Genomic DNA, 26,332 nt, shown 5'->3' on the forward strand with positions numbered 1-26,332 from the left:
TGGGCTCCTGATAGCAAGCCAGCTGGCTGGGCTAGATTCTCTGCATTTGAGCAGGCAATCTGATGTGCCCACAGGACCTTCTTGCTCTCTCACTGTTGGGACTCAATGTGGGGACAGAGACTTTGATTGTGGTTCCATGTCTTAGCCAAAGTACTCCAGAAACAGCCTCTGAGGCAAGGGTTATGGTGCTCGCACCGCCTGGGGAGAGGGAAGCCCAGGGTGGTGACAGGGAGGAGAGACATGAGTCAGGAAAGATGTGAAGCGATGCAAGACAATGCGTTACTGTGTTGGTGACATCTTCACGTGAGCAATGAGGAAAGAACAGGTCACGTGACAGTGTTGTTTGCTAAGCACATGGTGCTTGCAAGGAGAAATCACCTTGAGGAAAATTGAGAATTGAGAGGGAATTTGGCCATCTGTTCTCCCCTTCATTTCCTGTTTCCCACTGACCAAGGTGCATCCCCCAGAGAGCCACCTCCACTGTACTTCAGAGTTCCATCATTTGCCTCCAGGTGACTGCTTGGGAAGCTAGATTCTACGGCCCGCCATGTGGCATTTCCACTACAGAGGAGGAAGTGAAGGGGCTTTCTGGCATAGGTGGGGATTTAAGTTCAAGACGGCACATGAGGTTTGTGACCTATATATCCTGCATTTTCCCACAGCATTCACAGCCAATATCCCCAGGCACCAGAATCCCCAGCACTATCTGAATTCTAAGTGAAATAAATACATTTTTTTTTAATTTGGGAGATAAAAAGATGCATTCAGGTGTGGCATGGAGGATCAGACTTTTTCTCTGGAATTTCTCAGGCCATAAGCTCCAGTATCTCCTGTTGGATGTCCCGTATCTATGCCTTTGTTTTCACTTACTTACGCTTGAGGAAGAGGATCTGGCTTTTATAATCTGTAAGACGTGTGATGACCCTTGGCAGTCTAGCTTGCTGGCCACAGGCAGAAAGGGCAACTCTGAATAAAGCCGGGTATAATTCTGGTTCTGCCAGCATGGAAGCGAGCTGAACTGCAGGACCTTAATGAAAATGTTAAGAGGTCAGCACACTTCAACATCCAGACATGTTTCCAGTGTGTCCCCGAGATCTCCATCTAGGATGGATACATGACCCAAATCTGAGATAAAATAGACCATTTAACCAGCTAATCTGATATCACATAACAGGGATTTCCAACTTCTCAGCCAAAGACTGTTAGATCTCCACTGTCCCCATTTCATGTCGGTTGTACCATTCTACAGTCTGCACATCCCATTCCATTTTTGTATTAGAACCAGTTGGGTGACAGGTGATAGAAACCAATACAAACCCGCAAGAAGGAACTGAGAGGTGTAGTGGTATTACTGACTTTAGGCAGAGCTGAATTCAAGGGCTCAATTAAATGTTATCAGCTAACCCTCACTTCATCTCTCAGGGCTCTGTTTCTCTTTGTACCTTTGTCCCATTCTCTTTCCTGCCACAGACACACTTTCTCCATGTGACAGAGAGAGTCGGATGCCAGCAGCTTCAATCTCATATGCTCCCAGCACCATAGCCTTAAAAACTAGAGAGCTTTGAAGAGAAAACCGATTGGCTCTACTAAGATCACAAACTCAGGCCTAAACTAATCACTTAGGGCAGGGCGATAGAGTCCCCTGCCTGGCCTAATGGGTCATGTATCCACCTCTGTGGGATGAAAGGGGTAGGGGGTGGAGGTGGCTTTGTGACTCTCAGACCCATTGAGGACTTATGGAGTATAAAGATATGTCCTGCAGGGTCTGTAAGAATGTGTGATTTGACCTGGCTGGAGTTTAAGATGCCCATGAAGGAGCAGTGAGAGTCAGCTGGGAGCAGGTCCATAGAAAGGGTAAGAGTTTTATCATGAGGGCAGGAAGGAGCCATTGAAGGGCTTTAATAGAGGAGTGACATGATCAGATTTGTGTTTTAAAAAGATTCCACTGGACATCCAGGTGGAGAACAGACCAGAGGAGTAGGTACTGGAATAGAGGGTCTAGACAGGAGGACAGTGCAATTGTTTCAGTGAGGAAGATAGGAGTATAAAGGAAAGATTGATTTAGGCTATGAAATGTAAAATTTAAGCTGTAAAATCAGAGGTGAAATGTAAGATGTTTACAAGATAAAATTGGTTTCGTTTAAATGAGGGTGGGAGAAGTCTAAGATGCTTCTCTCTCAGGGTTCAGGCTGAACAAGTCATAGTTGCTATTTATGAGGTTAGGAATATGGAAGATATGTAGACTGACAACAAGAAGTGTTTGCCTGTGAGACGTACAAATGGAGTTGTCTAAAAGGTAACTTATCTAAAAGGCAACTTGAAGTTCACGAAGGAGGGAGATATACATCTGGGAGTCCTAGTCACCTTCAGGCAGGGTACCACACAGGATGATCTGAACAGAAAAGCCATTCGTTGAAAGGGCACTGGGTGGGTCACAGTATTGCCAAGCAGGACATGCAAGGTTGGGAAATGAGTGGGAACAATGGGAGGCCAGGCTACCAGAACAAAAGCCAAAGTCAGATGTCAGAACCGGACAGTGAGAATACTGTGGATTTCATCATCAGTGGGTGCTTGATGTCACCACCACCAGTACCAATACCACCACAGTCTCCAAGTATGGGAGAGTGCTGACCCTGCTGTGCCCACTGCCAGGATGAATTCTCCACAGTTCTATTTCTCTGAAGCATTAACTCCACAATCTCCATTTCTGCGGGCTACTTGGCCAGGCCTGGGTCACACGCCTCTGTCTTAGCTGTCAACCTTTTCAATGTCTGCCATAGAACATAGGCTCTGCTTACCTCCAAGACTTGTAAGAAGAAAGAGAGTCAGATTCTGAGAAGCTCCAAATTACCAAGGTCTGCTTCGGGTCGGTGCTGTGGAGATCACTAGGAAGAGTGAGGAGATGAGAAATTGGTGTGGGTTAAACTGTTTTCTCATTTTCGGGGAAGATTTTTATTTTTAAGTAATCTCTACAGCCAATGTGGGGCTTGAACTTATAACCCAGAGATCAAGAGTCGCATGCTCTGCTGCCTGACCAGCCAGGTGCCCTGTTTTCTGATTTAATAGTGAATGACACAAAAGGAGCCCATGAAGGATGCTGCAGTATGTAGTTAGTGTTGGAAGAAACTGTAATTCTATAGCCCAAAGGAGGTAGGAGAGAAAAAGGGTACAGGGTCAGGATGACCAGCAAAGCCAAATGACATCAAGTGGTCCACTAAGCTAACCCGGAACATTTCCAGTGGATTTTTCAGGTCAGAAGTCATTTGCAACTTCAGTGAGAGTATGTTCAGTAGAGATTTTGGGAAGAGGTCACTAGATTTAAGCACTAGATTTAAAAGAGTGCATGAGAAGTGAGGAAGTGGAAATGGAGTCACACTACTCCCTAGAAGCTTGTTGAAGGCAAGAAAAAAATGTGCAACAGTCAGTGGCGTGTGGGATTAAAATTGGATTTTTTTTTTTTTTTAGGTTGGGCTAGTTGATCAAGTTTATGTGCTGAAATCAAAAATAGGGGAGAGGAAAAAGTTCAATATCCATGAAGGAGAGGCATAAGTGAAGGAGCAAAGTTCCTGAAGAAACAAAAGAGAATGAAATACACATCACAGTGAAAGGATTAATTTTGGATTGAAGGGAGATCTCTCTTGTCCAAGAAAGAAGGGGCGGGAGAGTCAGAAGCTTGGAGGGGCCTGGAAACTAAGGCAGTTTCTTCCCCCTTGGCTTCATTTTTTTCTGCGAAGCAGAATGGGTGATGGTGGCGGAAGCTGCCCTGTAGAAGGATTGCTGAGTACACTATGGGCCCAACTGAAGAGACTGAATTTGTACCCAGCTCTGCCTTGGGTACAAGTTAAGTTAGATTAAAAGATTTATTCTAGATAAATGTCACTCAGAAACCACAAGTTCAGAGGGCCTCACAAAGGGCCTGGGAAACTTTTAGGAACCAGAGACCAATCCCCCCCATTTCTGGTCTCTGCCTCTAGATGGTTCATTCTCTTTGTGCAGTAGTCTTTCTCCATCTCTCATTTCTCATAGTAGCTGGGAGGTAGCTGCACCATAGCTCCTGAGTTTTTATCTCTTCTGTTCAGGAAACCAGTCAGCATTATAATCTCTCACCTCTAATCCAAAATTCCCAGGAGAGAACATTCGCTTAGTACAGCTTGGATTAGAAATGCACTCACAGTTCAAAAAACTGCAGCCGCAGTGCCAGGAGTCACACAAAACAGGAATGGCCTTGGGGCCCACAGATCTGGAGGGCGAATATAGAAAATTTAATTTCCAAAGAATAGGGTTCATGGGCTGGACTAACTCAAAACAGTGTCCACTCACAAGTGCAGTTCTGCAGGACTGGGTGATTTCCCTTATCTTGGTTTAGGATGGCACAAGAGAGGAGGTAAATGTCTGGAACGACCCAAGATTGCGATCTTAAGGGCAAGCATATTAATAAAATTTGATATAACTGACAATAGGATCTGGACTGGATAGGAAAAGAAGTGAAGCCAGGAAGATAATGATAAGCCATGAGGCAGTTGAGATTAATGTAATTCATAATGAGTAGAAGATCTGGTGGCATGAAATGGGAAGGGATGAAAAGGGGAAATCCTGGAATATTGTGAAATACTGGATTTTGACATTTTACTCATGGGGACAGACCCCTTCTGCTTACGAAGGTGCTGGTGTTCAAACACTGCCTGGCATCCATGGCTTTTAAAAGCTGTTATGGGGCCCCTGCTGGGGAATTGTTTTAGGGAACAGAGTCAACTCCTTCCTCAAGAGCTACATTGAGACTAAGGCTGTAAGTCCCCTTATTTTATATTGTTTGCTTTTTTCAGTTATTATGAGCAATGGGTGTAACGAACTGATACTAAGACAGTGTTGTGGTCCAGGCTGAGACCAAGGTGAAAAGATGGGATGGGAGGCATCAAAAGGAGGGAATTAGAAAGGAGATGCTGAGGATATCCAAATGTAAAAAACGTCACCAGGAAAATCCTGACTGCAATGCTGCTCAGGAGGGACAGATATGACATGCCTATATGACTCAGGGCAAAGCCTTCCTTGAGTGTGCTGTATCCAGCTAAAAAGAGAGAACGAGGAAGGACAGCAGATCTAAGATATGCCTTCCCCCATTAGTGCTGATGGAAAAGAGGTGTATGGAAGCCCTGACACCCAATTCTAAGGATGAAGGGAGATCTGCCCATGTCTGAGATTAATAACCGCAACAGCCACAATAATGGCTTCCCTTTATGGACTACTTTCTAGTCGCAGGTTCTTATATGTATTACGTTGAACCGCATGACATTGCAGGTATTTGACTCTTCACAGCCTACAAAACGGCAATTTCGTAAGGTTCGAGCTATTATCTTACTTCATCCTCACCACAACAACGCCGTTAAAAGGTATTATTGCCCCCACTTTACAGATGAGAAAACTAAGACTCAGAAAGTGAAAGTCGTGGTTTGAGGCTGAACAGTCAGTAAGTGCTGAAACCAAGCTCTGAACCCAGATTGTTTGAATAGAAGGAGTGCTTTCCGGCACGCCACAGCTACCAGGGGAGCAAATGAGTTAACCTTAAGAAAAGACCTCGAGGTGTCTGACACCCCCCGACCCCCATGCACACCAGAGATTTTTGGAACCCGCAGGGTCTCAGGAAGCCTCTCTCAATCTACCAGCAGCCCAGCCTTCAACGCTGCGAGGCAGACGGGACTGTCTTTCCTGCTCATTCCTCCCAACCACACGGGGCGCAAAGTGCCGACAGTCTCTTTCAGAAGGCTCTCCGCGCACCCCCAGAGTCCCTCATTTTTCCACTCACCCACCCCACCCCGCGGCGCAGGCGCCACCTCCCTCCGCGCCGCACCCCTCCCAACCAGCGAGCACCGCGCAAGCGTCGGAAGCCCGGAGTCCGGGGCGGTGGCGCGCCCAGAAACAGGCCGCATGGCGATTGGTCAGACGCCGGTCACGTGACGACGGTGTCGCCGCGCGAGCGTGCGCAGACTAGCTCTGCGCGCCCGTGACGGAACGACGAGGCGTGGGGGTGCGCGACCTCGCCCGCCCGGCCCGGCCCCCGCCCCTTGGCCTGCCGCTCCGCCCCCGCGGGGCGTCCCGGGCCGCTTGTCCCCTCAGCGGCGGCCGCACGCGGCCCGGGGTCGCCGTGAGTACTCGCGAGGCCGGCCTGTGGGGCGGCCGCCACGGGGACGGGGCGGGGCGGCCGGGCCGCGGGAAGGGTGCGGGGCCCGCCCCGCCTCGGCCGGGGTGGATGAAGTAAGGGGCTTGGACCGGGTGGCTCTGAGGGGCCCTCCTAGGCTTGACAGGCTTCGCTCAAGGCCAGGCGGCTGGTGACACCGATCGGGCACAGAGCTTCTTCCCCGGGAGGCAGGTGTTGGGTGTTTTTGGGGTCTCCGGAGAAGAGCTATGACTGCTCCCCTCAGGGAGGCCTTAGGGCCTGCCCTGGAAGCGCGGGTGGCAGTCAGTCTTTTGGGGGCTAATCTCGTCTTCTCCCTCCACCGGGTGTACGGCAGATAGCGCCAGCCTTTGAGAATCTCCCCCCCCCCCCCCCCCCGCCCCGCGGGTTCTCCCCCGCACTCTTTGTTCAGTGGCTTAGTCTTTCTGAGAAAGGAGCGCTCGGTATAGAGCGGAGTAACCCCCATTCCCGGGACTAAAAAGCTGGGAGTGAAACCCAGCGTTCAACGTTGGGATCGGAGGCTTTTTTGGCTAGACGAAAAGTTGTCACACTGAGATGTGCCTGTGGACCTAGGGAAGGACCTTTGTGATCCAGACTTCAGACTTATTTACATGTGGTCTATTCCCATACCAATCCCTAAAACCTTCTGTGTTAGCTGCCGTCGTCCAGACTTAACACTGAGCTGAGCAACACTCTTATTTGGGTACTCTTCACACAGTGTATATTTGGCCCAGCTTCTCTCGAAAGGTTCCCTCCTTCACCTCATTTAGATAAATCGGATAGGTCTTTCTTGCTTAATTAGACAACTCCTTTAATTAGTAATAATCACATTACAAGAAAAGGATGTAATTAGGACCTGTCAAACGTGCTTAAGTCCCAATTCCACTATACCGATGCTAAGCACCTTGCTTGGCCTTCCTACACCTGAGTATTCTATGTATAACATGAAAGCATTGAGATACTCCTCTTTCAGATGTCTGTGATTCCGTGAATTTCATGACCCACCACTTCCCCTTTTCCCACTCTTTAAACCCATCCTCTACCTCCAGAGGAATGGCATTGAGAGTAGAAGATGGGAGTCTCTTTCACTGAAACAGCCTGGTTTGGAAAAGATGGTAGTCTCTGAATTGTTTCTTCCCTGGACAAGAAAAATTCCCTCTGAACTGCCTTTTTCTCCTTGTGATAACAGCAGAAACCAAGCAGCAACAGCCCTTGGCGAGAGGCTAAGTTTTTCTTGACTTCTACGGTGACAAAGACCTTGAGAAAGTTGGTACTTCTGGCCTACGCTGCCAACGTCCTACCACCCAGCCCAAGACAGCCCAAGCTGGACATTAGTGCCTCCCTCTTTATTCCTCTGTGATCATCCAGATCAGCACCTGACTGTTTATTTTCAAATCTCACAAACCCGGCTCAGCCCTCAGATCTTCATAATTTTGGTTCTCAGCTGCTCTTGAAGGTGAATGGAGTCTTGCTTTTTAAAATCATTTTTGTATGATTTTGTCTATGTGCAGACACACTGAAGTTCTTGTATGTATCTCCCTTTTGGTTTAGGTATCTAGCAGACCTTTCATTCATTCATTTATTCATTCAGTAAGTATGAGTTGAGGGATCGACAACATAATGACGAGCCAAAGCCTCTGCCACAACAGAGCTTATATTCTGCTGGGAGATAAATAAAACATTTTGTATGTCAGAGCATGGCGCTGTGGGAAACTATATATCAGGTTGGGGAATGGAAAGTGCTAGTGTGTGTGTGTATGTGTGTGTTGAGGTTTTGCTGTTTTATAGAGGATGGTCAAAGACGACCTTTGAGCAGAAATCGGAAGGTAAGGAGCAAGCCATATAGATACCTGAAAGGCATCCCAAGAAGAGACAACAGCAGGGACAAAGGCTTTGTGGTGGGAATATACTTGATATGTTTGGAGAATAGCAAGTAGGCACTTGTGGAATTTCAGGGATGATTTTCCTGTTCACATTTAGAGTTGACTTTTTAGGGCCCCTGAAAAAGTAAAAGAGTAGCCTATGATTTTTTTTTTTTTTTAACTTGCTAGAGAATTTTCCAGCTGTACACAAGCGTAAAAGAAACTCTCATGAACCCATCACTCAGACTGATCTTTAATATTTGCCATATTTATTTCATTGCCCCCCCAACACCCCACCCCCTTTTTGGGCTGGAGTAGTATTTACAAGTAAATCTCAGATATCAGGCCATTTCATCTCTAAGAACTTGAATTGCAATTTCCCTTTGCATAGTGTTTTTGATGAGTCAGGCACTGCTATCAGCTTGAGGACAACTATGGAGTTTGGTCTGGCATTGTGCCATATGTCTCCATCCTGGGTCAGTTACCAGGCTTGAGTTGGTAACTGGGGAACAGACCACAGGCCCTTGGAGCACGCAAGGATTTAGAACAAGGGTTCTCAGATTTTATCATGCATCAGCATTAATGTGGAGGTTTGTTAAAACACAGATCACTGGACCCCATCTTGGAGTTTCTAATTCGGTAGGTCTGGGGTCTGATGATTGAAACTTTAAATAAGTTCCCAGGTGATGCTGATGTTACAGATCCATAGACCCCACTTGGATTTGTAAATGTAAGGTTCAGTAGGACCATATTAGAGACTAAGAACACCTCTGTTTAAGGTTGGAATTGGTGGGCAGAGCCAGGAAGGCCTAGATAGTGGTTCTTTTTTTTTTTTTTTTTTTTAAGATTTTATTTATTTATTTATTTGACAGAGTGAGAGAGAGAGAGAGAGCGCACAAGTAGGCAGAGAGGCAGGCAGAGAGAGAGGGGGAAGCAGGCTCCCTGCCCAGCAGAGAGCCCGATGCAGGGCTTGATCCCAGGACCCTGGGATCACAACCTGAGCCAAAGGCAGAGGCTTAACCCACTGAGCCACCCAGACACCCCTAGATAGTGGTTCTTTTTCTTTTTCTTTTTCTTTTTTTTTTTTAAGATTTTATGTGTTTATTTGAGAGAGAGAGAGGTCACAAGTAGGCTGGGACAGGCGGCGGGTGGGGTGGGGAGCAGACTCCCCGCTGAGCAGAGAGCCCGATGTGGGGCTTGATCCCAGGACCCTGAGATCATGACCTGAGCTGAAGGCAGAGACTTAACCTACTGAGCCACCCAGGCACCCCCTAGATAGTGGTTCTTAATTTTGTGAGATGGCTAGGGTTTAGTGTTCCTGACCTTATTGGCATCATTATTGTATTTTCATTTGGGGAGTAGGTTCTAGGATTAGTCCAGGCTACTATTTTGCTCACGACAACTAGGACCTTGTCTACTGGGGGTGTTTGGTGTTGAGGACTTTTTAAGTTAGCTATGATTGTCATGTAAAGGCTTCTAGTGATACTGATATTTAATAAGACATGACGATTCAATTTGAGTAAATAACTAGGGGTGAAGATTCCCAAAATAATCTGATTCTGATGAGGGTTGGTACTATGGAGAATGTTTCTAAATGAATTGACTAGACAGAGTAATGTATCATCTGGTCATGCCACCATCACTTTTGGCTTTAGGGGTTGATTCAGCATCATGATCTAGAGCAGGGACTTGCTCTAATCCCAACTCTTGAGCTCAAATGGAGCAGTAGTGTCTTTCTTATGTTTGTATAGTGCTTTCGCGGTTCATTTATCTTTAAAGAACTATGTGTACAAGTGTGTGTACATGCATGCAAGTATGTCTTTATGTGCAAGTGTCTGTAATATGTCTAATAAAAGTGTATCCATAAACTGTGTGCCTGTGTAAATACCATCTAGCTGTTAAGTGGTGATGAAACCAATTGTTGTCTACTTTCCACAGGACAGTGACTTGTTACCACCACTACAGCAGAGCCTGACATCCCCAGCAGATCTCCAGTCAGCCCCTGACATCACCCCCTCCCTTGTCTCCCTCTGTGGCCTCCTAAATGCCCATCCCATTGGCCTGGGTTCAGCTGGTGGTATGGAGGGGTGCTGCCTAGCACTGACCTGGGAGTGTGTGTGACCCACTGACCCAATGGTGAGAACTGACTGCCCACCTCTCCAGCTGATCATCCAGGGGATAGATGGTACAAAGTGCAAACCTCACCTTTTCCTGGCATTTTCCCTTCCACCCTTTTGAAGCGTAGAGTGGTTATCTGTGAAGTTAAAGGGAGAAGGAGCATGGAGACCATATTACTTGGGGTGGGTACAGTAGATTTTCTTGGGAAGGAAGGAGAGAGTTAAATAAGGGATAGAAAGGGAGTGATAAGACGAGAGCTTAACTATGTGTGGTAGCTGTTTTGCAGTAATGATCCTAGAAGAAGCCAGCTTACACTAGGATCTAGATACGCCTAGGAATCACCATTGATGTTGAAGTCTGCATCCATCCTCCGCTGGCTGCCAGAGCCTCAATCATCATACTTACACTCAAGAAGGCCAAAATTCTCTATTTTCTTTCATCCCTCACAAATCAGAGGTAGGCCATGGATATAACCAGATCCAGGAAGAGACAGGTGTTCCTAAAGGGTGAGGTGAAAGGAGTAAAGGAAATAGGGCCTCAGTTATTCTGTCCCAAGGGACCTCCCATTCCTTGTGGGAATCTGTTTCCTGTCACCACTCTGTTCATGGGATGATAGGGATCCAACAAGGTTGTATCCTTATTTTTCATCACTAGGACATCAAAGGCCAGTTCTGGAATGATGATGATTCGGAGGGAGATAATGAATCAGAGGAATTTCTCTATGGAGTTCAGGTGAGATTACAGCCCCTAAAAACCATGCTTGATAGTCTAAATGTGTGCTTCTCTGAATACAGCAAGTAGTGAGAGATTATTCTGCAGCAGAGGTAAGAGGAGGATGCAGTACAATGTTGGTGTGGTCTGAGCAGTGTCTTGTCAGAGCTGATCTCATATCCTTGCTCTTGCCTGGGACTCCTGCCTTTTCGAGAGTAAACTATATCCTTTGTATGTGGAAGCTACCCGTTTGTTTTTGGTTGGAAATAATTAGTTTTTGACTCTTCCTTTACTACCTAGTAGGTGTCATTTCATTCATTAGGGTCAAATTTTTAAAAGATTATCCTGCCAGTGATTGCTTCATACTATCTCTACCCAGGGCACAGTCCTGAGGAGGAATGTTGGACTCTTCACACAGCACCATCTGAGTTAAATTCTGTGCTCTTCAGCCTGTCTTGAGTTCTCATACAAGGGATAGCTAAGTATCCGTGGTCAGGGTCAGAGGAAAAGGTGCAGACTTAAGACTTGAGCAAGGTCTGCATTTGGTCCACTAAAAGTTCATAGAGTGGAGACGGTGGGAGACTAGACATAGAGTGGAGCCAGTGGTGAGTGGCTAGGGCCACCGTCAAGAGTCCCTTCACAGAAGCAGCCTTTTGCTTACATGTACTGTTGCTATTTGATTTCTTGTTCCTGGTGTTTGTTCATGTTCTTTTTATTTTGCATCTCTCTTTCCCTTCCCCTCAAACCTCCCTGCTGTCTTTGCTGCTGATTCAGGGGAGCTGTGCAGCCGACCTGTATCGACACCCCCAGCTTGATGCAGACATTGAAGCCGTGAAGGAGATCTACAGTGAGAACTCTGTATCCATCAGGTGGGACTCCACTTCAGGAGCAAGCCACTTCTTTCTGAGCTGTAAAAGGCTAGAGGCTTTTTCTTTTTATGGTATGAAGGGTGGTCTGTGGACATGGATAAATTATGAGCTTAGTGATAAATAGTGATAAACAGATATAGTCATGCTCAGAATACTTAAGCTTAGCTGACAGCAGTGATAAAGGAAGTATAGCCATTTTTCTTAGAAGTTTCCTCTCATCCTAGACTCCTTCTAAGCTGATAGTTTGACCTTTGAGGTCTGAAGGGCTTCTGGCCTAGAGGAAGCCCTGATCATCTAAGTGGCTTAAGGCTGTAGCTGAGTCTGGATACGGAGCTACCTTCCACTCTTCCCTCTCCCCTGGCCCCAGGCTCAATTCTCCATCCACCTCAGTCTCTGTTCCCTTCTTTCCCCCTTAATGAGTCTCCCCTGTATCTCTGTAGAGAATATGGAACTATCGATGACGTGGACATTGACCTCCACATCAACATCAGCTTCCTCGATGTAAGTGGTGCTAGTACCTGCCAACAACATGTCTAGCTGGACTTGTGGATTTTGTCATGTAGGCCAGGAGTCTTGTTCCTGAGTGCTGCATTTGGAGCACATATTCTTCATCCCTGTCTTTCCTAGACCATCAGCAGACAGTGGTGTGTACTGTCATGTGCATGTGTGTATCATATAGGGAAAACTACCAAGTCCATTCCTCTCTGTTGCTGAACTGGAACCTGTTTCACCTACTCTTCTAGGAGGAAGTCTCTACAGCCTGGAAGGTCCTCCGAACAGAACCTATTGTGTTACGGCTGCGGTTTTCTCTCTCCCAATACCTCGATGGACCAGGTAAAGGCAGTGAGTTTGGCCAAGAAGGTGCTTCGAGTGTGGTCTATCCAAAGTCCTAAGTTAACTGAGCCACAGAAAATCTAGGAATAAGGTTCTTGGGTATAATTTGCAGGCCATTGGTAGGGGCTTTCAGTTTCCTGTCACTGGTGCCTTCATTTCCTGTCACCTGATAGCCATCCCCTAAAGGCCTTCTTGGTTAATGAAATTGTTTTCTCTGGTCCCCAGATATTATTTATTCTTTCCGTTTCCTTCACCTTCCTCATGGAAGTGAAGTGATTTGGAATTAGTCAGAAAGCTCCCAGAATCTGCCCTCTGCCTCAGATGCTTGCCTTCTCCATCACTATTGGTTAGAGTAATCTTAGAATCTGAGGACGCTCGTCCACTGAACTGGGGCTTTGGACTCCCAGGAAAATGGAGACATACATACCAGGAGCTTTTTTTTCTCTTTGCAGAACCATCAATTGAGGTTTTCCAGCCATCGAATAAAGAAGGATTTGGGCTGGGTCTTCAGTTGAAAAAGTAAGAACTTTGATCTTTCTGGTTATGAACATATGAGGGGCAGAGATGGATATATGGATGGACAGGCAGACCTTTGGATGGAATGCTTCCTCCCAAAAATATCTTTTCTGAGATGTGCCCGAAAAAGACTAAATAAATTTGGGAGGCCAAATTTATGGTTAGGTGGGAGACCCTCTGGTTCTGGGGTGTCTGGCCTTGAGACTTTCTGGAGGTGAGGTGGGGCTTATCAGTACTTACCATTTTAGGATAGGTACAACCCTAGAAATGGGGTCATGCTCTTCATGTTTTCTCTTGTGGTTTTCTCAGAGTGGAGCTCTCAGACAGTTTTAGTTTGTGGAATGTGTTGAGTGTCTTGCTAATATTTGGTGTATAAGGAAAATTAAGTGAATTAAAGATTCTACCCTCTGTGAATAGAGTCTAGTGGATACATGTTCTAATATAAGTGAATATGTAGGATTTAGAAAGAATATAGAGGAAGGGGTGACTCAGTCTGATGGTGGGTGGAGGACTTTGAGTGAATGAATGAAAGGGAGATGATTCATGTTTTCAAGGATGGATAAGAGTTTCCCATGCAGACAGACTCTGAGAGTGAATAACATTTTCAAGGACACAGTCAGGTGAAACAGCCTGTGTGTAGGAAGCTCCAGTAGTTAAATATTGCTAGTAAAATACAGGGGGAGAGTGGTGGGAACTGAAGCCAGAGAAGTAGGAAGGGGTCCAAATCAGAGAGGATCTTGGGCTTTTATCTTATAGGCAGCAGGAGCATTGGAAGGGTTTTAAGCAATGAAAGAACGTGGCCAGACTTCATTTTCGAGAAATGACTCCTGTAGCACTATGTAAAATAGGTAGGAGGGGGTAAGGCAAGAGAAGAACTAGTTTATTAGGAGGCCTTTGAAGAAGTCCAGACATGAGATGATGAGGGGCCTGAGCCAAGTGAGAGAATAATGAGAATAGAGATGAAAGGTGGACTAGAGAGATTTGTGGAGTATAAAATCAATAGGACTTGAAGACTGATTTGGCTATGTTGTATGTGGTCATAAGAACCACAGAATAGTGGAACATTACTCTTAGGTTTCTAGCCTAGATGTCTGGGTAAATTGTAATACCACCAAATTAAATAGGGATGTAAGAAGAGGAACAGTTTTATGGAATGACTATAGATAATTAGTTCCTTTTTAAAGATTTTATTTATTTATTTGACAGAGAGAGAGAGACACAGCAAGAGAGGGAACACAAGCAGGGGGAGTGGGAGAGGGAGAACGAGGCTTCCTGCAGAGCAGGGAGCCTGATGTGGGGCTCGATCCCAGGACCCTGGGCTCATGACCTGAGCCAAAGGCAGATTCTTAACGACTGAGCCACCCAGGCACCCCAGTTAGTTCCATTTAAAACATGTTGTTTAAAGATAACCTTGGGTGGGGGGCTTCCTGTGTGACTCAGTCAGTTAAGTCCAGTTCTTGGTCTTGGCACAAGTCTCGATCTCAGGGTCATGAGTTTAAGCCCCACATTGGGCTCCATGCTGGGGATGGAATCTACTTGGAAAAAAAAAAAAGTAAAGGTAACCTTGGGATATTCAAGTGGTTGTACTTAGTACATAGATATGTCACAGAAGTTAAGGTTGAAAATAAATTCAGTGAATGGGTGGAGATTACAACTGGTATAGAGTATGAGATTGCTAAGGGAAAACATGATAAAATGAAAAGAATATAGGGTCAAGGACAAAAAATCCTTTGACATTCAGACAAAGTACCCAAGAAAATGAGTGGGCAGAGACAGAACATTGAAGATAGGTCAGAGAAGTTGGAGAAGAATAGGAAGCAAATGGTGTCGCAGAAGGCAAGGGGGAGAGTTTCTACAAGGAGGGCAAGATGCCAGAAAGGATAAAGGATAAATAAGAGGAGAACTTAAGAGTTTTTGTTGGATTTAACATCAGGGTAAGAGCAATTGTAGTGGAGTGGCAAAGATAGAAACTGGACTGCAGTTGAGTTGAGAAGTGAGTGGTTAGCAACGAAGTAGAAACAGTAAGTGTGGACTGAGATACTTGGATGAGGATAGAAGGGGCAGGGGGAGATCTAACTAGACTGAGGGACAGAAATTTGAAACTTTGTGTGGACTTCGGGAAAGGAACTGACAGGAAAGGGGGATGATTGATAGATCAAGATCCCTTAAGAGGCAAGAAGGAGCTGAGATCTAGTGAACAAATAGAGGAATTAAGAGAAGGGTCACCTTGTCTCCAGAGAATGGAGGAATCAAGGTAGAATGGAAATGGAAATAGATTTTAAGGGAAAATTAAGGGAGATGGTAACCGATGGCTTCAGTATTTCTCCGTTAAGAAGTAAGAGGTTATCAGCTGTAAGTGAAGTTAAAAGCTTAGAGAAGGCGGTAAGGATTTATGATAATAGCTTGGAGTAATGCCAGAGAGGACTGATCAAAAACAAGTGAAAGAACTGACAGAACTAGCTGAGGGCCCAGCTCAAGTTGGAAGCCGTAAGTTTGGGGATATAATTTTTTGCCTAACAATGTCAATACCCCTCATGTCCCTACTCCTTTTATTTGCTGGTACTCTGGTCATCCCACTACTTCTGTTCTACTGTCAGTATAGTCATTCTTGGCAATAAATTCCCAGGTTCATGGTCATTGAAGGCTCGCCTTTGAGATCTTCCATTAAAGGCAGATCATCTCAGAATTGTTCTGGTCCATGAGACCAGGTAATGGGAGTGGATATTTACCCTCTAAGGTAAAGAGATACTTTAGGACAGCACATTTCCATGGCTAAGGTCATTATAGGGGGTCTTCAGACATATTTCCTCACGACAACTACCTTTACAGCTCCTGGGTCTGAATTTTAGATTAATTGCTTTTCATAGTTCTTTTCCTTGACCTACTCCCCTGCCTGAGTTTTTGTAAGCCTATTCTCTTTGATTCCTTAGGATCCTGGGTATGTTCACTTCCCAACAATGGAAACATCTCAGCAATGATTTCTTGAAGACCCAGCAGGAAAAGAGGCACAGTTGGTTCAAGGCAAGTGGTACCATCAAGAAGTTCCGAGCTGGCCTCAGCATCTTCTCGCCCATCCCCAAGTAAGTACTCCTCCAGGAGCAGATCATCTCTGATGCCCGTGGTCTTGTCTGAGCGCCCACCCCACTTTCTTGATTACCTAAACTTACCTATTTTGCTCTCTCCCGAGGTCCTCTAAATTCTGCACCTTTAACAACACCATCCACCAGTCCTGTCCCCTAGGTGTCTTTATTCTTGTACTTCTATAACCAGTATTCATACCTTGTCCTTTTTTTTTTAATTCTTTTTTTTTTTTAAAGATTTTATTTATTTATTTGATAGAGATCACAAGTAGGCAGAGAGGCAGGCAGAGAGAGAGGGGGAAGCAGGCTCCCCGCTGAGCAAAGAGCCCAATGTGGGGCTCGATCCCAGGACCCTGGGATCATGACCAGAGCCGAAGGCAGAGGTTTTAACCCACTGGGCCACCGAGGCGCCCCCATACCTTGTCCTTTATGTAAAACGTAATACTTAGCTGATGGTATGTATTTGAAGAATTGTATGCTAATTTTTTTCTATCTTTTCTTTCTTTGAACCTCATTCATTACTCTTTCTCCTAAGAAGGTAGAGTCTGAGAATAGGCATCAATTCTTTTTTCTTATGAGAGGGTGCACTATTTATTATCTAGGTTTTAGAATATTGTCTCGTTCTCTGTCCCCAGGCCTACATTTTGTCCCCCTGGGGTCTCTGACTTTCCCAAAGGCTAATATAAACCCAGATTTGTAGCTTCCCAGGCACTATTATTGACAGATAGACAATAGGCTCTTTGGGCTGCAACTACTTTTTGCTTAGTATGGTATTTAGCACTTAATCATATGTATATAAACACCACACACACACACACACACACACACACACACACACTCACTCACTCACTCACTCACTCACTCACTCACTCACTATGGAACAGTGAAACAGGCATCCTGTCCAAGGGACCATTCCATACCTGGCCCAGATGCCATAGAGATTGACTGAGACTTTGCCTCTGCCTGTTCTCCACGTTCCAATCTGAAGAACACAAATAATGACATAAAAATCAGTTCAGATTTGTGACCTACTTGTTTTAAATGTGTTTAAGATCCAATGGAACTTTCCTCAGGTAGGAGTTCTTTGGCTTAAGTCACTTCACCCATCCTGACCTAGTACTCACTTACCTCCAGTGTTCTTCTAGGGCTCATTCTGAATCCCCAGTTTCATCACTTCTCTTTGCTCTCTCCCCAGGTCTCCCAGTTTCCCTATCATACAGGACTCCATGCTGAAAGGCAAACTGGGTGTACCAGAGCTTCGAGTTGGGCGCCTCATGAACCGTTCCATCTCCTGCACCGTGAAGAACCCCAAAGTGGAGGTGTTTGGCTACCCTCCCAGCCCCCAGGCAGGTCTCCTGTGCCCCCAGCACGTGGGCCTCCCTCCCCCAGCACGGACCTCTCCATTGGTACATGGGCTGGGGAGGGTTTGACTTGGGTGCCAGAAGGGTGGGAATGGAAATGTGAGAGTATAACGTCCCAAAATGAGGTGGGAATATGGTTTTTCAGGGATTCTAAGTCAAACTTGGACATGTACCATGATGGGTAGAATAGAGCACATTTTTTAATAGCTGAAGACATCTCTAAACTGTTTGGCCAGCTTCTCTGATAGTAGGCCATGAAGCAGGGAGTCTGAGCTTGGGCATCCCATGATGTCATGTATGATTTTATTTGGCTGCGGTTAGGACTTGGTCATCAGCTGCTGTATTAACCTATCCACCTATCTTGAAGAAGGTTAAAGACAGGTGAGCCCTTTTCAGGAGCCTTGGCAAAAATGTCTAAAGGTCTTCTCTCCAGCTTTGGGATTATTTAGGCTCATCGGAGCTAGGTGTAGCACTTCAGGAGAATCCTAGGTGATGAGTGTGAGGTCTCGCTCGGCAACAGCTTCATGGGTGGTTCATGATGTCTGTCTTTCTACTCTCGTTAGGTCAGTGGTCACTGCAAGAACATCCCCACTCTGGAATATGGATTCCTTGTCCAGGTAATTGAGTACAAAGCTTCATTCCTAAGCCTTTCCCTTGTTGTCTGACCCATCTGATCCCCTAACATCTCCCAGCTCCTCATTCAGTTAACAAATATTTCCTGAGTTGCTCTGCTCCCAGAACTGTACTCGCATTGTGTGGATAGGAGAAAAGAAGGCATAGTTCCCATCCTCAAGAGGCTGATGGCATTATTGGGAACACACTAACAGATCATGTCTGATCAAGTGCCACATGATGCACTGCAAATTATAAGTGCATAGGTGTCAAGATATGAGAGGGATTGACACTGATTTCCTTGTGATCCCCAAATCCTCACTCAAGTGGTCTTCAGTTTTCCCTATACCTCTTTCATTGCTCAGCTACTGCTGGGTCATTTCTTTTTCATATCTCTTTATTCCTTGGACATGCTTTCTTTCACTTTTGCATCTCTTTTACCTTTGTTCACATCATTCCCTCCACTGGCCTTCCTCCCTAAATCTGCCTGTTGCAGTCAAGGGTCGTTGCTACCTGCGCCATAAAATTCTTCTCCATTACTCCAACCATATTAAGTGGGAGTGATCTCTCCTCTCATTGACCTCTTAAGATGATTTTTGTTTTGTATCGAACCTGTGTGTCTCATACCCTATCCTGCTTTGAGTTGTAATTAATTTGTATACATGCCACATCTCCCTTGTCGGTGTTGAGGGTCTGAGAAGAATAATCTTTTATGTTATTGCATAGTCAAGGAGACCATTCACCAAACTGGGTACATAGTAGGTACATAGTGGGCATTCAGTACATCTCAGTGAATAAAAGCCCTTGCATGTCCCTTTACCAGCCCAAAAGTATGTGAAATGGGAACAACTTGATTCACACAAAACCTGGTACCTGGTAGAGTCAGGTTAAGACAGAGTGTGGTTTTATTTCATTGTTGTTTTTAGGTTTTGTTTATGTTTTTAAGTAAGCTCTACAGCCACTGTGGAGTAGAGCTCATGGTCTCGAGATCAATAGTTGTATGGTCCACTGACTGAACCAGCCAGGTGCCCCTAGACAGAGTGTTTTAAAAAATTCTCTAGTAATGAGCACTGGGTGTTATATGCAACTGATGAATCACTAAATTCTACCCCTGAAACTAGTAAAACACTGTATGTTAACTTAAAAAAAATTTTTTTTAGGGTATTGCAAAATGGCTCTGGATTTGTGCTCTCTTCCCAACGGAATTGTGCCTGTGTTTTTGACCAGTGAACAGGCTGATTGTTCTGGGTAGTTGAAATGGCTTCTAAGGCCCCCTACCATGTAATCATGGACTGAATACTCACGTATCTCTGAGGGACAATATATAATTACTACAACTGAGGTTAATAGTTTGGTTAGTACTTGTTAATGTTTATATGAAATTATTTCATTAATATCCATTCTTCTTTGGGGAGAATAATACCCAGTTTATAAATGAGTAAACTAAGGCTCAGGTTAACTGATTTGCCCAAAGTTGTATCTGTTATTAAGTGGTAGAGGTGGGTAGGATTTTAACTCAGATCTTCTGCCATGGCTGGTCCTGTGTTTACTATAATAAATAGTTGTAGCTCTAGAGTTGGGCCATCAATTTAAATAAGCGCAGGGCCCAAAAATAGATTCTGACTTAGGCACAGGGCTGGGAGTAGGGACAGGAGCTGGAAAAAAGCTCAAATGATTTCCCTTATCTATACCTGTACTTCCAAGAGACTTGATACAATCTCTTCTCTCCCCAGATCATGAAGTATGCAGAACAGAGGATTCCAACGTTGAATGAATACTGTGTGGTGTGTGATGAGCAGCATGTCTTCCAGAATGGATCCATGCTCAAGGTATATACCCTAATCTGTGACCCTCTTCCTAGTACCCTTAGCTCCTCATCTCTCCTTTCTTCCTTTCTTCCCGGGTCTGTGGTAAAGGTAGAATTCTGTCCATTCTCCCTGACACTCTAGAAATAATTATTTTTCTCAGAAAACAAATTCAGCAATCCTGTTTGGAAAGTGAGGATACATGAATGTTTTTGAAGGTAAACCCCCACCCATCATTTAAAAATAGGGATTAAGTGTTGATAAAGATGATTGCATATGACACTATTCTCAAGGACTCCCAAGTCTAGGTGGCTGGACAGACTCTACACTATAACTATGGGGAGGAGACGTGAGGAGTGTTGTGGAAACTCACAAGAGAGAGCATCTAACTACCTAGGGAAGTCATGGAAGGCTTCATAGAGGAGACAGCATTAACTCTCAAACTTATGCATAAAGCATTTTAATTAAGACTAGTTTATAGTTTTTCTCATGATGTAGAGGGCCCCAAATTCCTACCTCATTCTAGAGTTGTCTGAGGTCAGATTTGTCTTTCTCTCTATAACACCTTCTTACTGCACACCCTGCTGTCATTACTGTCTGTTTAATATGTCCATCTAGCCAGCTGTCTGTACTCGTGAGCTGTGTGTTTTCTCCTTCTACACGCTGGGAGTCATGTCTGGAGCTGCAGAGGAGGTCGCCACTGGAGCAGAGGTATGAGAGAGGGGAAAGCTTCTGGGGAACTGGCATCAAGAAAGACCAGGCAACCTAGCAATTTCACTCCTTGCAATTTAACCTCTGGAAATGCTTCCATGTGTAAAGATGCTCACGATACTCTTGTTTGTAATAGTGAAAAAAAAAACCCCACATGGATACAGTTCCATCTGTGGGGTTCTGTTAAAGAAACCATGGTATGTCCTTACAGTAGAAATACTCCATGGCTGTTACTTATGGGTAGAACGTGATATATAAAAAAGAAAATGCAACAGTAAGTGTAGTGTAGTTCTTTCTTTTTCGGTTTCCTATTTAATAAGCTATTTCCATAGGAAAGACAATCTGAAAGGATAGACATCAGACTTCACAGTAGTACCTGTGATGAATGAGATTTGTTTAGGGGCAGAGGATAATTTTTATCTTTTCTTTAGTCACTTTTTAATTCACCGTTATTTGAATTTTTTTAATTGTTTATTTTTTAAAGATTTCATTTATTTATTTGACAGAGAGAAAGATAGCGAGAGAGGGAACACAAGCAGGGGGAGTGGGAGAGGGAGAAGCAGGCTTCCTGTGGAGCAGGGAGCCTGACGTGGGAGTCGATTTGAGTTCCTGGGATATGACCTGCGTCGAAGGCGGGTGCTTAATGACCGAGCCACCCAGGTGCCCCTGTTACTTGAATTTTTATAAGTAGCCTGTATTTTCTAATGAAGAAATCATAAGCATGTTTGCTTTTAAAAGGAACAGCAGGGAGAAGTGCTGAGAGCCTCCAAAAGGTGGACCTATGCTGGATATTGTGTGACTCCCAGCTCTGGGAGATCCTTTAGCTTTTGCCCTCTTTCTCTCTTTTCCCCTAAGGTGGTGGATCTGCTGGTGGCCATGTGTAGGGCAGCTTTGGAATCCCCTAGAAAGAGCATCATCTTTGAGCCTTATCCCTCTGTGGTGGACCCCACTGATCCCAAGACTCTGGCCTTTAACCCCAAGGTATTGTTGCGTGGGAAGAAAGTCAGGGCTAAGGAATAGAAATGAGAAGAGATGGTGGGAGTCTACGGCTCTCATTCTAGTGTATATAACAGCTTGGAATGTGGGACAGAAGAAGGGGAACACTTGGTTCTTGGGAACTCTTAAACTCCAAGCTTTAGCTATTTTAGTGAATAAATAACTGAGTTTGTTAGAAGGAGTAGAGAAGAATTAACATTATTGGGTTTTACTAGTGAAGAATATTGACTTTGGAGCCAGACAGACGTGGATTCCATTTGAGGTTCTACTGTTCCTAGCTGAATGGTGTAAGAAAAGTTACTTAACCTTTCTGAACCTCGATTTTGTTATCTGTAAAAGGGGGTTAATACCTACCTTGCAGCTTGTTACAAAAATGAGAGAGAATATATGTAAAGTACTGTATTAGGACTCTCCAGAGAAACAGAACCAATAGGAGATATATATAGAAAGAGATTTATTAGACGGAAGTGGCTCATGTGGTTACGAAGGTTGAGAAGTCCCAGGATCTGCAGTTGGCAAGCTGAAGACCCAGGAGAACCCATGGTGTAAATTCCAGTCCAAAAGCTGGCAGTCTTGAGATCCAGAAAGAGCAGGTTTTTCAATTCCAGTTCAAAGGTAGGAAAAGACCAGTGAGTGTCCTAGCTTCAGCAGTCAGGCAGGGACTGTCAGGCAGGGAATGTCAATTCCTTGGCATTTTTGTTCTCCTCAGACCTTCAACTGATTGTGTGAGGCCCACCCAAATGAGGGCAGGCAATCTGCTTTATTCAGTCTGCTGATTCAGTGGTTAATCTCCTCTAGAGACACCCTCACTGACACACCAGGAGTAATGTGTGACAAAATGTTCAGGCATTCCATGACCCAGTCAGATCAACTCGATTAACCATTGACAAAGTTAACCATCATAAGTACCCAGCAGAGTGCCTCACTATTACCCTTCTTGCTATGTATCAGGCACTATATAGATTCTTTACATAAGTTATTTAGTCCTTAGAACGTCTTCGTGAGTGTAGTGGGAATTTTTATCTTCATTTACGTACAGGGATACTGAGATTCTAAGCGGTTAAGCAACTTCCCCTCTTCCCCTATTACTTCCAGCTGGTAAAAGAGAACTAGCATGTGATTCCAGAACTGTCTGACATTAAATCTGTGTTCTTTCCATGACATATACTCTTTCCCTGGGGCCTAGACTTTTTATGTACATCTGGCCCTCCCTTTTCATCACATCTTACGCTCCGCCACTTTTCTTCATCTGGGTCTTCTCTTCCCATTGATTCCCCACAGAAGAAGAATTATGAACGACTTCAGAAAGCTCTGGATAGTGTGATGTCCATCCGGGAGATGACCCAGGTATTCTGCCCTCTGCCTGTCCTTCTTCAGTGCCCTGTTGTGTTTGGAATCCATGGGAGTGGAGTGAAGATTTAGAAATGCTGCTCAGATTCCTCACTGTATTTACTTTAGTCTTTCCTCTTTAGCCTTCCCAATCCTTGTTCTCTGTTACTCCTCTTTCTCACTCCTGATGTCTCTCTCAACCTTTACCTTTGTTGCCAGTTCCTTCACAAGTTGTTTGTATTTAATGTTTTCCCCATAATTCTTAGGGAATTAGAGAAGTGAGGGAAAGACTTTTGCCCAGGGTTGGGAGGGTGAGGAGGGGAACTGGACATAAGGAACTAGCCCCAGGGGCCTACATTTTCTGTCCTTCCTAGGGGTGGGGCACAACATGGAGCAGTGACCATCCTTTGACTCAAGGCTGCCCCTCACCAGACTTCCCCACCCCTCGTCTGCAATCTCTGCATGAATAGACATTCATTTGTACTCACATTTACAGGTGGGCCTCTTCTCAGCAAATCCTATATATCACAGTTCAGATTAACACATTAGATATACCCAGGAGGGATGATTTGTCAGAAGGACTCTGCTTTATGTAAAGTTTTACCACAGCATTCCTTAGCCTGATCTTTCTGGGACATTGATTTTATTTATTTTTTATTTAAAGTCAACTTCTTAGGGTTGTAGGAATTGCATAAAATGAGGGAGACCCACCTGCATGTTGTTTTGTAAGCATTTTCAGTCATTTTCATATTTATTTCTGAGTCTTCCCAATCTAACTGGGCTCCTTGAGGGTGGGAACCCCATTTCCTCTTGCCTTTGTGTGGCCTTCAGTGCCTACCTTGCCCCGGGCCCTGATAGTCAGTCATAAGTGGGAGGGCTCCCACCTCTCCTGGGAGATAATTTTATGGCCTTTGTCTTACAGGGCTCATACCTAGAAATTAAGAAGCAGATGGACAAGCTGGATCCCTTGGCCCATCCTCTCTTGCAGTGGTAAGTAGTATGGGTAGAATGGTTCATCCTTTGGAGAATGGAAGGGAAGTATGGGGGTGTTTAAGCATCCTCTGTATGTAAGCATTAGTACTGTTTCAGCTAAGTTCTCTGTGCATCCAGAGAGGTCTGTCTCCCTCTTCTACTCCCTTTCCCTCTCTCAAGGCCTTCCTTGTTGATGTACACTGTCCACAGCCTTGAGGCAATATTATTATTCTCTTCTAACAAAGATTCTGAACATTCTGTACTGCCTCCACCTTCTGCCCTTCTTCCCTGATCTTGATTTTTATTGTTTCGCTGACATAGCTTTCCCATCTTTTCCTAGTCAGCTGTTGACATCCTAGTCAGCTATGCAACATGCTCCCTCATAGCGCGAGGAGTGACCAGGCGTCAGGATGTCATCACAGTAAATGGGTGAAGCCCAAAGAACCAAACTGTATCCACTACATGAGATAACATTGCCTTGCTGAGGGCGCCTGGGTGGCTCCGTTGGTTGAGCGACTGCTTTCAGCTCAGGTCATGATCCTGGAGTCCCGGGATTGAGTCCCGCCCGCATCGGGCTCCCAGCTCCACGGGGAGTCTGCTTCTCTCTCTGACCTTCTTCTTGCTCATACTCTCTCTCACTGTCTCTCTCTCAAATAAATAAATAAAGTATTTAAAAAAAAAACAAAAAACAAAAAACATTGCCTTGCTGAGCCCTCACTGTTTTATGCCTTTGCTCTCTCCTGCACTCTGAATTCAGCCTATACACAGTCCAGTCTGTCCTTGAATCCTCAGGAAGATTGTTGTAGTGTCTTCTTTTTATTTCTCCAGCCCACAGTAACTTTCTTTCCACTCCTACCCATCCTCCAGAACCCTGAAGGCTTTCTCTGAGCTCAGATAGGATGGCTCTTGAGCCCCAGTTGTGCGTCTCTAAATCCCAAGTACTAGTTGTCACCCTGCTAATACAGATCTCTGCTTTCTGATTTTTTTTTTTTTTTTTTTTGTAGCTGATCTTATGTACTCTTCCTTTCATGTTATCCTTTTCTCCTCCTAGATGTAGCACTCTCCCTTTCATCCCTCTCTTTCTTTCCTCCATTGTTTACCCAGTAACTAGCTGATCTCTGGTCAGTAGCTTCCCTTTTACATTTTTCTACACTAGCATTACCACCCACAGGAATACCCAGATAGTGATCTGAACATTTCACACAATGCAGATAGCCCTGGAATCCTTGCTTGTTCTCCCAAGGGTTCAGCAAGGCTGCTGCTTTGTTTCGGATGGTCTGTCCACACACTCATTCTTTCCATCCCTTTTTTTCTGTTTTATGCTAGGATCATCTCTAGCAACAGGTCACACATTGTCAAACTACCTCTCAGCAGGGTAAGTGACTGTTCTTCTAAACTCTTTAAATATCTGGTGAGGGGCAGGGAGGGACTCCAGACCAGCTAACCATATTGGTCCTAGGCTTGCCTCATTGGCTCTGTCCATCAACAGCAGCCTTTGGACCTAAACATATTCTATTTATTTGGGGTCAGTGCCAGCCTGATTTGCCCCCTATCCCCAACCTTTCCCTCCCTGATCTCCATATCTGCTCTGTTTTCCTGACTCGACCCCCACCCTGGGCAGCAGCTGAAGTTCATGCACACCTCACACCAGTTCCTCCTGCTGAGCAGCCCTCCTGCCAAGGAGGCTCGGTTCCGGACCGCCAAGAAGCTCTATGGCAGCACCTTTGCCTTCCAGTGAGGAGGGTGGGGACTAGGGGTGGGGGTGGGGAGGACAACAAATAGTTTAGGGGAATGGGAGGGCAACTTCATTTGAGGTATATGAGTGTGTGTGTTACCTATATCCATCAACTGATCAGTCAAATGTTTATTATTATTGTAGTAGGTGCTGTAGACAGTAAAAAGATACATATGATTTGATCTTTACTCTCAAGCTACTTATGTTGTAGTTGAGAAATGACATTTACATATAAAAAGTTGTTGAAGGAACAGATTGGAGGAGATAGATCTGAAAGCTATTTTGAAGGAAATCAGTGATTTTATGCCTAACTGTGGGAGGGGAAAGAGAAAGAGAGAAAGAGATTAAGAAGGGATGATGGGGGTGCCTGGGTGGCTCAGTGGGTTAAGCCGCTGCCTTCGGCTCAGGTCATGATCTCAGGGTCCTGGGATCGAGTCCCACATCGGGCTCTCTGCTCAGCAAGAAGCCTGCTTCCTCCTCTCTCTCTCTCTCTGCCTGCCTCTCCGTCTACTTGTGATCCCTCTCTGTCGGATGAATAAATAAAATCTTTAAAAAAAAAAAAAAAAAAAAAGAAGGGATGATGGTACCCTTTTCTTAAAATAGGTATCAGGTCAGGACTGGCAGCCATATTTGGGATCAGTGATAAGTCTTT

General features: G+C 45.0%; 1 protein-coding gene across 9 annotated transcripts in view; it reads left to right on the top strand.

Moving 5' to 3' along the window:
• Window positions 1-6,087: 6,087 nt before the first annotated feature.
• The window catches only part of LOC111153181 (poly(ADP-ribose) polymerase family member 6), a 28,143-nt gene continuing 7,898 nt past the window's right edge, over window positions 6,088-26,332 (top strand). For 2 of the 9 annotated variants that reach the window (XR_002640985.1, XM_022512027.1), the window contains exons 1-17: window positions 6,560-7,625; window positions 9,970-10,167; window positions 10,804-10,881; window positions 11,635-11,729; window positions 12,170-12,230; window positions 12,473-12,563; window positions 13,016-13,082; window positions 16,010-16,159; window positions 17,355-17,565; window positions 18,084-18,137; window positions 19,866-19,961; window positions 20,556-20,648; window positions 21,504-21,629; window positions 22,926-22,991; window positions 23,896-23,963; window positions 25,272-25,320; window positions 25,567-25,679. Coding sequence is in view for 8 of the 9 variants with exons in the window: in XM_022512027.1 (XP_022367735.1) it covers window positions 10,165-10,167; window positions 10,804-10,881; window positions 11,635-11,729; window positions 12,170-12,230; window positions 12,473-12,563; window positions 13,016-13,082; window positions 16,010-16,159; window positions 17,355-17,565; window positions 18,084-18,137; window positions 19,866-19,961; window positions 20,556-20,648; window positions 21,504-21,629; window positions 22,926-22,991; window positions 23,896-23,963; window positions 25,272-25,320; window positions 25,567-25,679 (1,421 nt within the window). In the remaining variant the exon portion in view is untranslated. Of the gene's footprint in view, window positions 6,140-6,194; window positions 6,250-6,559; window positions 7,626-9,969; window positions 10,217-10,803; window positions 10,882-11,634; window positions 11,730-12,169; window positions 12,231-12,472; window positions 12,564-13,015; window positions 13,083-16,009; window positions 16,160-17,354; window positions 17,566-18,083; window positions 18,138-19,865; window positions 19,962-20,555; window positions 20,649-21,503; window positions 21,630-22,925; window positions 22,992-23,895; window positions 23,964-25,271; window positions 25,321-25,566; window positions 25,680-26,332 lie in introns of those variants that run through there. The other 7 variants (XM_022512029.1, XM_022512028.1, XM_022512030.1 and 4 more) reach the window with 7 other exon arrangements.

This window comes from Enhydra lutris, unplaced genomic scaffold (assembly GCF_002288905.1).
Source record: "Enhydra lutris kenyoni isolate GAN:26980312 unplaced genomic scaffold, ASM228890v2 scaffoldscaffold31, whole genome shotgun sequence".
NCBI classification, from domain to species: domain Eukaryota; kingdom Metazoa; phylum Chordata; class Mammalia; order Carnivora; family Mustelidae; genus Enhydra; species Enhydra lutris.